General features: G+C 50.0%; 1 protein-coding gene across 1 annotated transcript in view; it reads left to right on the forward strand.

Annotated features, from left to right (window-relative positions):
• Nucleotides 1–12,345, forward strand: part of LOC133446731 (FERM and PDZ domain-containing protein 1) — an 81,939-nt gene that overhangs the window by 49,286 nt on the left and 20,308 nt on the right. Inside the window, exon 8 of the mRNA XM_061724750.1 lies at nt 7,507–7,602. Within this exon, the coding sequence (XP_061580734.1) occupies nt 7,507–7,602 (96 nt within the window). The remainder of the gene's footprint in view (nt 1–7,506; nt 7,603–12,345) is intronic.

Consider the following 12,345-nt stretch of genomic DNA (forward strand, 5'->3'; position numbering starts at 1 on the left):
CCAACAACCACACACATGCAACACGTACCTGATTCCTCCACTCTCCCAGGTGTGGAGAGGACCCGCTCATGGGAGATACAGGAACAGCAGGAGTACCAACAAAGACAGAGGCCTTTAATAGGGAAAAATGCTGCTTAGCAGGAATCCAGGAATAAACAAACCCCCTCCACGACTAGAAAACAAGAACAATCCAAAGGGGCACACAGGGGCCGGGAAGGAGCACACAGTAGCCAGGAAGGGGCACACAGGGGCCAGGAAGGGGCACACAGGGGCCAGGAAGGGGCACACAGGGGCCAGGAAGGGGCACAAGGGGGTCAGGAAGGGGCGCATAGGAGCCAGGAAGGAGCACACAGAGGCCAGGAAGGGGCACACAGAGGCCAGTAAGGGGCACACAGAGGCCAGGAAGGGGCACACAGGGGCCAGGAAGGGGCACACAGGAGCCAGGAAGGGGCACAAGGGGGTCAGGAAGGGGCGCAGAGAGGCCAGGAAGAGGCGCATAGGAGCCAGGAAGGAGCACACAGGAGCCAGGAAGGGGCACACAGGAGCCAGGAAGGGGCACACAGGAGCCAGGAAGGGGCACACAGGAGCCAGGAAGGGTCACACAGGGGCCAAGAAGGGGAACACAGAGGCCAGGAAGGGGCACACAGAGGCCAGGGAGGGGCACACAGGAGCCAGGAATGGGCACACAGGAGCCAGGAAGGGGCACACAGGAGCCAGGAAGGGGCACACAGGAGCCAGGAAGGGGCACACAGAGGCCAGGGAGGGGCACACAGGAGCCAGGAAGGGGCACACAGGGGCCAGGAAGGGGCACACAGGGGCCAGGAAGGGGCACACAGGGGCCAGGAAGGGGCACACAGAGGCCAGGAAGGGGCACACAGAGGCCAGGAAGAGGCGCATAGGGGCCAGGAAGGAGCACACAGGAGCCAGGAAGGGGCACACAGAGGCCAGGAAGGGGCACACAGAGGCCAGGAAGAGGCGCACAGGGGCCAGGAAGGAGCACACAGGAGCCAGGAAGGGGCACACAGGAGCCAGGAAGGGGCACACAGGGGCCAGGAAGGGTCACACAGGAGCCAGGAATGGGCACACAGGAGACAGGAAGGGGCACACAGAGGCCAGGAAGGGGCACACAGGAGCCAGGAAGGGGCACACAGTGGCCAGGAAGGGGCACACAGAGGCCAGGAAGGGGCACACAGGAGCCAGGAAGGGGCACACAGGAGCCAGGAAGGGGCACACAGGGGCCAGGAAGGGGCACACAGAGGCCAGGAAGGGGCACACAGAGGCCAGGAAGGGGCACACAGGGGCCAGGAAGGGGCACACAGAGGCCAGGAAGGGGCACACAGGAGCCAGGAAGGTGCACACAGAGGCCAGGAAGGGGCACACAGAGGCCAGGAAGGGGCACACAGAGGCCAGGGAGGGACACACATACCCCTTTTACACCAAGCTGGTTCCAGGGCTGGTTCTGGGCTAGAGCCAGACTTAGCACCAGTTCTTTGGCTTTACACAGCCTAAGCACTGGCTCCTGGCTCTCAAAACTGGTGCTAGACAAGAACCAACTCTTTGCTGGTCTAGGAAAAGAACCATGTTACGTCGGGAGCTACGTGCTTACGTCAAGGGCTGGGAGCGGGGCTGGGGGCGGTGTTACTGAACAACCAAAGCAGAGTAAACACGGAAGAGCGCCATAAAAAATATCACATATAAAAAAATATCACAGAATATCTGTACCGTTTCTGATTGGGTGGGCACTGCGCATCATTTTTAGACACAACAATGAACGGCGGAGGGACCCGGAGGGACCCGGAGGGACCCTACGTCGCAGCAAAATTACCACAATAGAGAAGTTCAGAACAGAACACACTGCAGACTGATTTATGGTTCCGCGTTTCACCAATGTAGAGCCTAAGGCATAGGGATCGCCGTAAGGCTGATTTATGGTTCCGCGTTACACCAACGCAGAATGGTGCGCGTCGCCGCGTACCCTACGGCGTAGGCTACGCCGTACCCTGCGGCTTAGCCGTGGCAACAGAGCCTGCAGGGCAGCTCCGCAGCACCGCAGCCACCGGCGCCACGGGCGCGCCACGGAAGAGCACAGCGTAGTCCTCCATCTTTGTTGTGGTGACTGAATTTGGCGCTAGTTGTACCGGGAAATGGTGACCTACACAGACGTATACAGTAACATGATGACGTGGCTCTCTGGCCAGCTGCTGGCCAGCACCAGCTTGTGTAAAAGCAAGGAAGGAAGGCAGGAAGGGGCACACAGGAGCCAGGAAAGGGCACACAGAGGCCAGGAAGGGGCACACAGAGGCCAGGAAGGGGCACAAGGGGGTCAGGAAGGGGCACAAGGGGGTCAGGAAGGGGCACACAGAGGCCAGGGAGGGGCACACAGAGGCCAGGAAGGGGCACAAGGGGGTCAGGAAGGGGCACACAGAGGCCAGGGAGGGGCACACAGAGGCCAGGAAGGGGCACACAGGAGCCAGGAAGGGGCACACAGAGGCCAGGAAGAGGCACACAGAGGCCAGGAAGGGGCACACAGGGGCCAAGAAGGGGCACACAGGGGCCAGGAAGGGGCACACAGAGGCCAGGAAGGGGCGCATAGGAGACAGGAAGGGTCACACAGGAGCCAGGAAGGGGCACACAGGGGCCAGGAAGGGGCACACAGGAGCCAGGAATGGGCACACAGGGGCCAGGAAGGGGCACACAGGAGCCAGGAATGGGCACACAGGAGCCAGGAAGGGGCACACAGGGGCCAGGAAGGGGCACACAGGAGCCAGGAAGGGGCACACAGAGGCCAGGAAGGGGCACACAGAGGCCAGGAAGGGGCACACAGAGGCCAGGAAGGGGCACACAGAGGCCAGGAAGGGGCACAAGGGGGTCAGGAAGGGGCACAAGGGGGTCAGGAAGGGGCACACAGAGGCCAGGGAGGGGCACACAGAGGCCAGGAAGGGGCACAAGGGGGTCAGGAAGGGGCACACAGAGGCCAGGGAGGGGCACACAGAGGCCAGGAAGGGGCACACAGGAGCCAGGAAGGGGCACACAGAGGCCAGGAAGGGGCACACAGAGGCCAGGAAGGGGCACACAGGGGCCAAGAAGGGGCACACAGGGGCCAGGAAGGGGCACACAGAGGCCAGGAAGGGGCGCATAGGAGACAGGAAGGGTCACACAGGAGCCAGGAAGGGGCACACAGGGGCCAGGAAGGGGCACACAGGAGCCAGGAATGGGCACACAGGGGCCAGGAAGGGGCACACAGGAGCCAGGAATGGGCACACAGGAGCCAGGAAGGGGCACACAGGGGCCAGGAAGGGGCACACAGGAGCCAGGAAGGGGCACACAGAGGCCAGGAAGGGGCACACAGAGGCCAGGAAGGGGCACACAGGGGCCAGGAAGGGGCAGACAGGAGCCAGGAAGGGGCACAATGGGGTCAGGAAGGGGCACACAGGAGCCAGGAAGAGGTGCATAGGGGCCAGGAAGGGGCACACAGGAGCCAGGAAGGGGCACACAGGGGCCAGGAAGGGGTACACAGGAGCCAGGGAGGGGCACACAGGGGCCAGGAAGGGGTACACAGGAGCCAGGAAGGGGCACACAGGAGCCAGGAAGGGGCACACAGGAGCCAGGAAGGGGCACACAGGGGCCAGGAAGGGGCACACAGAGGCCAGGAAGGGGCACACAGGAGCCAGGAAAGGGCACACAGAGGCCAGGAAGGGGCACACAGGGGCCAGGAAGGGGCACACAGGAGCCAGGAAAGGGCACACAGAGGCCAGGAAGGGGCACACAGAGGCCAGGAAGGGGCACAAGGGGGTCAGGAAGGGGCACACAGAGGCCAGGAAGGGGCACACAGAGGCCAGGAAGGGGCACACAGAGGCCAGGAAGGGGCACAAGGGGGTCAGGAAGGGGCACACAGAGGCCAGGGAGGGGCACACAGAGGCCAGGAAGGGGCACACAGAGGCCAGGGAGGGGCACACAGAGGCCAGGAAGGGGCACACAGGAGCCAGGAAGGGGCACACAGGGGCCAGGAAGGGGCACACAGAGGCCAGGGAGGGGCACACAGAGGCCATGAAGGGGCACACAGGAGCCAGGAAGGGGCACACAGAGGCCAGGAAGGGGCACACAGAGGCCAGGAAGGGGCACACAGAGGCCAGGGAGGGGCACACAGAGGCCAGGAAGGGGCACACAGGGGCCAGGAAGGGGCACACAGGGGCCAGGAAGGGGCACACAGAGGCCAGGAAGGGGCGCATAGGAGACAGGAAGGGTCACACAGGAGCCAGGAAGGGACGTACGGGGGTCAGGAAGGGGCGCAGAGAGGCCAGGAAGGGGCACAAAGGAGCCAGCAAAAACCACAACTCCAAGAAGATCACAGGAAAAGAACGTAAAACAAGAGAGGAAAGGAAAACAAGACAGTGTATAGGACCAGGGCTCACGACGCAGCTGTCAACAATCAGGGCAGATTAGCCAAGTCTTTCCTTGAGTTTAACCCACGAGGAAGCAGATTTTCAAAATAAAAAAAGAGGTCAACCAAAGCCAAAACCATGACACCCACTATCACCGACACGTTTATCCATATCTGATCATGACAGGACTACAAAGTCTGGTGGTATACGATGGACTGATTGTACATGACACTCAGGTGTGAGCCTGGGATTGATGGATGGATGGATGGATGGATGGATGGATGGATGGATGGATGGATGGATGGATGGATGGATGGATGGATGGATGGATGGATGGATGCATTTAATTCAGCTCCAATCAATAATTAATACAGGCTTTAAATGCAAACGTATTTAATTAGAAGGTATCCACACCCACAACCCTTTTTCCAGATGTATTTGTACTATTTGACATGAGCCTTGACAACATGCTTTAATTTAAATTATAAAGTGTTGACCACCAGACCCATGAACATTTGGAGCTTTTTTGGGGCCTTTCAAAGAGCTTTTACATCAAGTTTTGTAATTACTATGTACAGTAAAATGTGTAAATCAAACAATAAGAGGTAACAGTAAAGTAATGTGAGGGATTTCTTCCTGAATAATTGATCTGCCAGCAGCCAAAGCTTCAGAGCTAAACTGAGCATTTAGTACGTGTACGTGTCCTTTGGTGTTCAAGAGGATGTCCAGTTAACTTCTGATGTACGTAATCCCACATTTAAAATACTTGGAAAAATTGGTGCAGGAGAGAATTTAAGAAATGTCATTCAGTTCACATTGTTCAGCCAAAGTGACACAAACAGTGAGTAAAACTGAGAACATAAGTTGTGAGTCATGACAAATAAAGCTGTGTTCACACTACCAGACCAAACCTGGTCGTCACCAAATCTGATCAGAATCCCATCTTTTATACAGCACACACCGTTGCCCGTGAAGGTGGGATAACATTTTAATTTTTTTTACCTCTTTTCATGAATTGGTTGTGAATTAAAAGAGTAATAAAGAAGAGAAATGTTTCCAAACAATATCATATATCTATAAATGTATGAATATAAGTTTGTGTTTTGGGTGATCACATGTCTCTGGTGGATGAAGGTGATATGTTGCTTTATTCATGACACAAAAGACTGTTTGTTTGAGTAACCAGGCGGTTCAGATTAGGACTCATCTGTGCAAATCTGATGGGAATCCAATCTCAGCATCTCTGTTTTAGTATTAATCCCTTTTAGGGGGAATGTGTTCCAACTGTCAACTGATCTATAAAAGCCTGATCTGGTTATGGGAAAGAACTTGTGATGGAGTCATGATGAGGAAAATGATGTAAATATCTTTGTTGGTCTCTTCACTTCTCTTCTTCTCTTTGACTCTTGTTCCTTATATTGATATCCGTTGAAAGCCTTTTCATCTTCTCCACGTCCAGAGTGGAACCGCTGACTGTTCCAAGCGGCAGTCAGGACTTCTGGTTGTTATTTATTATTGGAAGCCGTATGATTTACAGTAGATCGGGTCTGCTATTCCACGGTGTGTGCAGCTTTTCTTTCGTGGCCTCACTCTGGCTGGTCCTTTTCATGTTGCTAGCGGATGTGAAATTAGCTGGATGAGGAAAACCACTGAGGCCGGAGTGCCCATTACTAAACACAGGCAAAACGCAGATCAATATTGGCGCTTGTTCTCCAGTCCTAATGTCTGGACAGTGAGCATTAGATGAGAGGGATGGAGTGCACCAGAGCAAAAGGGGTGGCTAATGTTTTAATGAGCGAGAGAAGCAGAGATGGAAAACGGGAGGGGTTATCTAAAGCATCGCTGTCCTGCCGTTCATCTGGAAAACATACAGATCTAAATGGTTTGCTCCATCCTGGAGTCTGCACAGAAAAGAGAATTGTAACATCGTAGAAGAAGAGAAAGGAAGCGGTGAAGGATGACTCACCACAGGGAAGAGCGAGGTAGACAGAAACAGGCCAGATGTGATGCAAAGAAATCCTCTGTGTGGGGAGCTAAAAATAAAATGAAGTGACTCTTTCTATTTTCATGCTGTTGTAACGTGTAAAACATGATATTCTATAATGTTACTGTACAACCCTAACCGGATATAATCCGGGATGAACCAAAGGTGTTTCATGTTTTTTATTCTCGGCTTCATTTCATTTGTTATTGTGCCCTCACCGGCCACTTTTTTATTGTCAGGTATTCTTTTTATACATCCCTGTTTCTGTTTCTGTTCCACATTTTCCACTGGGACCAGCATCTTCACCTTCTTCTTCCTCATCCTTTCGTAATGTGTGCACAAAGCAGTTTTTCACGGCCTTGATAGAAAATGGCTGAGCATCCTCGAAAAAGCTTGCAGTCTTGAAGGCAGCCCGTGTTCCTCTAAAAGTGTACTTATCATGATTACCGCTGCCATCACACAAGTGGAAATGAAAGCCGAGCTCGCTGATACAACCGCTTACACCGCCACAGAACCTGCCGCTTTCATTTACTTCTCACAACTATCTCAGTGATGCTTTAGTTGTTGTTTTTTTTCTTCTCTGGAACCTACAGGACCAATTTCTACCTTAAAAGATCTGACATACAGAATTACTTAAACACATTTCCACTGTATGATGGCCAGAGAGGCCGGGGCCTTTGGTTTACAAAAGGCTTCTTTTGTCAGTTAAGTCTTCGAGTCGTACTTGTGAACGTAGCTCTGTGTTGTAGTGCTCAACAACGGTTTCTTTCGAATCCCTCGTCCTTGTGATTGTATCAGCTCTTGATAAGAGATGGATCTTGATGCAGTGCCAGTGAGCGATGTTTGCCAGTGAGTATTTAGACGTTTAAATGTTGTTATTGCACAAAGTGGAGGTCATGGATGCTGCTGTTGTACCAAACTATAGCTGATATCCTCTGTTGACATCCCCTTTTTTTGTTCTGTCCTTATTAGCACTAACTTGCTACCCATAATAACTTTCATTGACCTGTTTTGCAGAATTGACATGCAAAAATGAGTGTGTATTATAAAGGAATCATGGAGGTTTTTTATAACAAATTAAAACAGCAGGTTTTACTAGTGCTGATTTCCCTGATCCCTGATCTGGGGTTTTGTTTGCAGGGCAACTCGCTGCTCTTCCTGCCCAACGTCTTGAAGGTGTATCTGGAGAATGGGCAGACCAAGGCCTTTAAGTTTGAGCCCAACACCACAGTCAAGGTATTTTGACACACTTAAATGAACCTCTGCCTTACAGTTGTCTAAGATGCAATAGTTCAATTCAATTCAATTCAATTTTATTTATATAGCGTCTAATACAACAGAGTTGTCTCTAGACGCTTTACAGAGACCCATACCCAGAACATGACCCCCGAGCAGTTATTACATAAACAATGGCAGGTAAAAACTCCCCTAGTGGGAGAAAAACCTTAAGCCAAACAGTGGCAAGGAAAAACTCCCCTTTAGGAGGGAAGAAACCTTGAGCAGGACCAGGCTCATCAGGGGGGACCCTCCTGCCGAGGGCCAGACTGGTGGGTCAGGGACGGCAACAGCACAGCAGGCAGGTGGAAGCAGCAACGGGATGACCGGGGGTGGGGACCGCAGGCCAGCACACAGCTCCCGAAGCTCCGGCCCAATCAGCAAGTCCCAGGTTGGGGTGCAGGGTCAGGAAAAGACTTGTGCTCCGTAATGCAAGCTACAAGCCACCCACGGCCACCTGCAGGACAAAAGAGAGAAAAGGGAGGAGAAGGGGGGGCCAGCAACGGGATGACCAGGGGTGGGGACCGCAGGCCAGCACGCAGCTCCCGAAGCTCCGGCCCAATCATCAAGTCCCAGGTTGGGGTGCAGGGTCGGGGAAAGGTTGAGAAGGGGCAGGGCCAGGGAGAGGAGTCTTGAGGGACGAACATTCTCCCCCGCCCAAAAGGGGCCGTTACCCTGCCCCCCTCACTCCCACACTGCAGGTTCCGGTGTCCGGCAAAGGATGCTGCAACATGGACAAAAAAGAGAAAAGGGAGGAGAAGGGGGGGCCAGCACAAGAAACCACAGGAGCGACTCTGACACACTAAAGTTTACACTACCTAGAGATTTACCAACACCAGCTAGAGGTTTACTAAACACTAACTATAGGCTTTACTAAACAGAAATGTTTTAAGTTTAGTTTTAAAGGTGGAGGTGGTGTCAGCCCCCTTAACCCAGATTGGAAGTTGGTTCCATAGTAGTGGCGCCTGATAGCAGAACGCCCGCCCTCCAAATCTACATTTAGATACTCTAGGAACTACGAGTAAACCTGCACTCTGAGAACGGAGAGCTCTGACAGGAACATAAGGCACTATCAGGTCTTGCAAATAATGCGGAGCTAAGCCGTTTTGGGCTTTATACGCAAGTAATAAAATTTTAAATTGGATTCTGAATTTTACGGGTAACCAATGGAGCGACGCTAACACTGGAGAGACGTGGTCTCTCCTGCTAATTCCTGTCAGTACTCGTGCTGCTGCATTTTGGATCAGCTGGAGCCTATTCAGCAAATTACTTGGACATCCTGCTAACAACACATTACAGTAATCTAGTCTAGAAGATACAAACGCATGAACTAGTTTTTCTGCATCACTCTGTGAGAGGATTTTCCTAATCTTTGCAATATTACGGAGATGGAAAAAGGCTATTTTACAAACCTGATTGACATATGGTTTAAACGACAAATCCTGATCGAAAGTAACACCAAGATTTCTCACAGTTGCACTGGAAGCCATCGCAACACCATCTAATCCCTTCCTAAGATGCTCTGGACCAAGAATGATAACCTCTGTTTTATCTGAATTTAGAAGCAGGAAATTTCTGGACATCCAGTCCTTGATGTCCCTAAGACATGCCTGAAGTTTAACTAACGGTTCTGTTTCATCCGGCTTCATAGACAAATAGAGCTGCGTATCATCAGCATAACAATGAAATTGTATGCCGTGATTCTGGATTATACTTCCCAACGGCTGCATGTATAAACTGAACAAGATTGGCCCTAGCACTGAACCCTGCGGAACACCATAACAGACCCTTGACTGTTCTGAAGAAACCTCATGTACATGAACAAACTGGAACCTGTCAGATAGGTATGATTTAAACCAACATAGAGCTGTCCCTTTAATCCCAACAACATGCTCTAACCTGTGCAGTAAAATGCCATGATCTATAGTGTCAAAAGCAGCACTGAGGTCCAGTAGAACCAGTATGGACACTAATCCCTTATCTGAGGCCATAAGGAGGTCATTCGTGACTCGAACAAGTGCTGTCTCTGTGCTATGATGCATTCTGAACCCTGACTGAAAGACTTCAAACAGATCATTTCTATACAAATAGTCACATAACTGGCTTGAAACTGCCTTTTCCAGAATTTTAGACACAAATGGAAGGTTGGAAATTGGTCTATAATTAGCTAAGGTGTCTGGGTCAAGAGAAGGTTTTTTAAGTAAAGGTTTAATTACTGCGACTTTGAAAACCTGTGGTACATATCCTAAACTTAGGGATAAGTTAATTTGGTCCAGTATTGTCGTACCAATAAGAGAAAAAATATGTTTGAATAGTCGAGTCGGGATGGGGTCTAACATACATGTGGTTGAGCTCTATTAACGAGTGAAGTCAGCTCAGGGAGGTCTATAGGATCAAAACAGTCTAGAGACAAGTCAGAGCCTAGGGAAGTCGCTAAAGCTGAAGAAACACCTACAACCAGCTGGTTGATTTCTTCTCTAATTCTCGCGATTTTACTGTTGAAGAAGCCCATAAAGTCCTCACTACTGAGAGCTGCAGGAATGCACGGCTCAACAGAGTTGTGACTCTTTGTCAGCCTGGCTACAGTGCTGAACAGAAAACGTGGGTTACTTTTGTTATCCTCTATCAACGTTGAATAATAAGCTGTTCTGGCTTTGCGAATGGCTTTTTTATATACTATTAGAACAGGGGCGTCACTAGACTTAAGACTGTACTGGGGCACAGCTGGGGCACAGAGAATTCATGCGAGTGCGCGGAGCGCACGAGCAAAAATTTTTTTAGCACTTATTTATAATAAAAAAGCTGAAATGGTGCTTTAAATCAGTGTTTCCCAACCCTGGTCCTCGAGGCAACCCTGTCCTGCATGTTTTAGATGTTTCCCTGCTTAAGCACACCGTGATACAAGTAACTGTGTCATCAACAGAAGTGTCAAGACCTTGATGACGAGCTAATTAGGACCATTAATTAGAATCAGGTGTGATGATGCAGGAAACATGTAGAACATGCAGGACAGGGTTGGAGACCCCTGCTGAATACAATCATGTATTGTCCTAGTGGCGTTTCAACTTTATTCAGAGGCTGTAAATCTCCAACATTGTAGTGCATTATCAATTTGTCTACCTGTTACTGGGAAATCAGACCTCTTGGTCTTTCTGGGAACTTTTTTGATTGTCAAGGACTAGCAGATATTTTCTCCCACTGGACTGATGCTTTAATTCCACATGACGTTTCAAATGTGAAGTTGACGAGGCAGACGTTCAGACTTGTTTTCTCAGACATAATCTTCACAGAAAGGTTAGTTTCCTACCGTCAGACTCTTTGGGAGACGATGTGTAAAATTCCCGCAGATAATCAGTACTTGAGTTGTAAAAAAAAATCAGGGGGGATGGTGGATTTTATCATATGGGGACGGATAATTTTTGCTCATTACAAATAATATAATATATTACAAATAATAGCACTGACCAAAACACCTGCAGAAATACTGCAGGAATGACATAGCAGCAGTTCAATGCAGCCTTCTGTAAGCTTTAAATATCCACTGGGCTTACATCAAATACATCAAAACACAACAATAAAAACCTGTTTTCTGAACTTATCAATATGACTCTGTCCTTCACAGGATAAGTAACATGGATCACTGCAAAAACTCTAAATAAGAATATGATTTGTTCTATTTCTAGTTAAAATTTCTCATTTCAGTAAACAATCTTATTACACTTAAAACAGGACTCATCACTGGAAAAAAACAACAATTTTCACCTGTTTCAAGTAGATTTTCACTTGAAATAAGTAGAAAAATCTGCCAGGGGAACAATATTTTTTTTGCTTGTAATAAGAAGATAAATCTTGTCCCACTGGCAGATTTTTCTACTTATTTCAAGTGAAAATTTACTTGAAACAGGTGAAAATTGTCAAATAAGTTATTTTTATGGTGTTATTTTTCTGGTGATGACTCTAAATGTTGAAATAGCAGTAAAACCACATTCATTGATGAAATGAAATAAGGGATGGAAAGGGGGGATGGCAGTTTTACAGGGGGGATGATTTTTACTGTTTTTATTTCAGGGGGGATGCCATCCCCCCTCATCCCCCTTCAACTCGAGTACTGCAGATAATGACAAGCGGATCATCATCTGACGGCTCGCTGACGCTGCGTCTGCAACGTCTCTCTCTTCACTGGTCAAGGCTGATTTATGGTTCCGCGTTAAATCGACGGCGCGGACTACAGCGTAAGGTACGCGGCGACGCGACCCATACGGTCCGCACGCCGCGTATCCTACGCCGTAGGCTCCGCGTTGGTCTAACGCGGAACCATAAATCAGCCTTCATTCGTAAAGACTGCACCGGGCTCGTCGAGCATTTTAAATATGCGCGCCGCCCGCTGGTGAAATGAGAAGGATTATTCGTTCATTTGAATGCGTTCATGCACAACACTGGTGTATTCTATGTGGAGTTAAAACTCCGAAATTCATTTTTTACTGGTGAAATTTTTACTGGGGCACTGCAGATCAATACTGGGGCACGTGCCCCAGTAAAATCTGTCTGGCGACGCCGATGTATTAGAATATCTTTCCATTCACGATGAGAGTCTACAGACCTACAAGAGTACCACTTCCTTTCCATTTTACGCACGTTTTGTTTCAACATGCGGATATCTGAATTATACCAGGGAGTTAAGCTCCTGTGGCTAGAAACCCTCCT

Source organism: Cololabis saira, chromosome 1, assembly GCF_033807715.1.
Source record: "Cololabis saira isolate AMF1-May2022 chromosome 1, fColSai1.1, whole genome shotgun sequence".
NCBI lineage: Eukaryota > Metazoa > Chordata > Actinopteri > Beloniformes > Belonidae > Cololabis > Cololabis saira.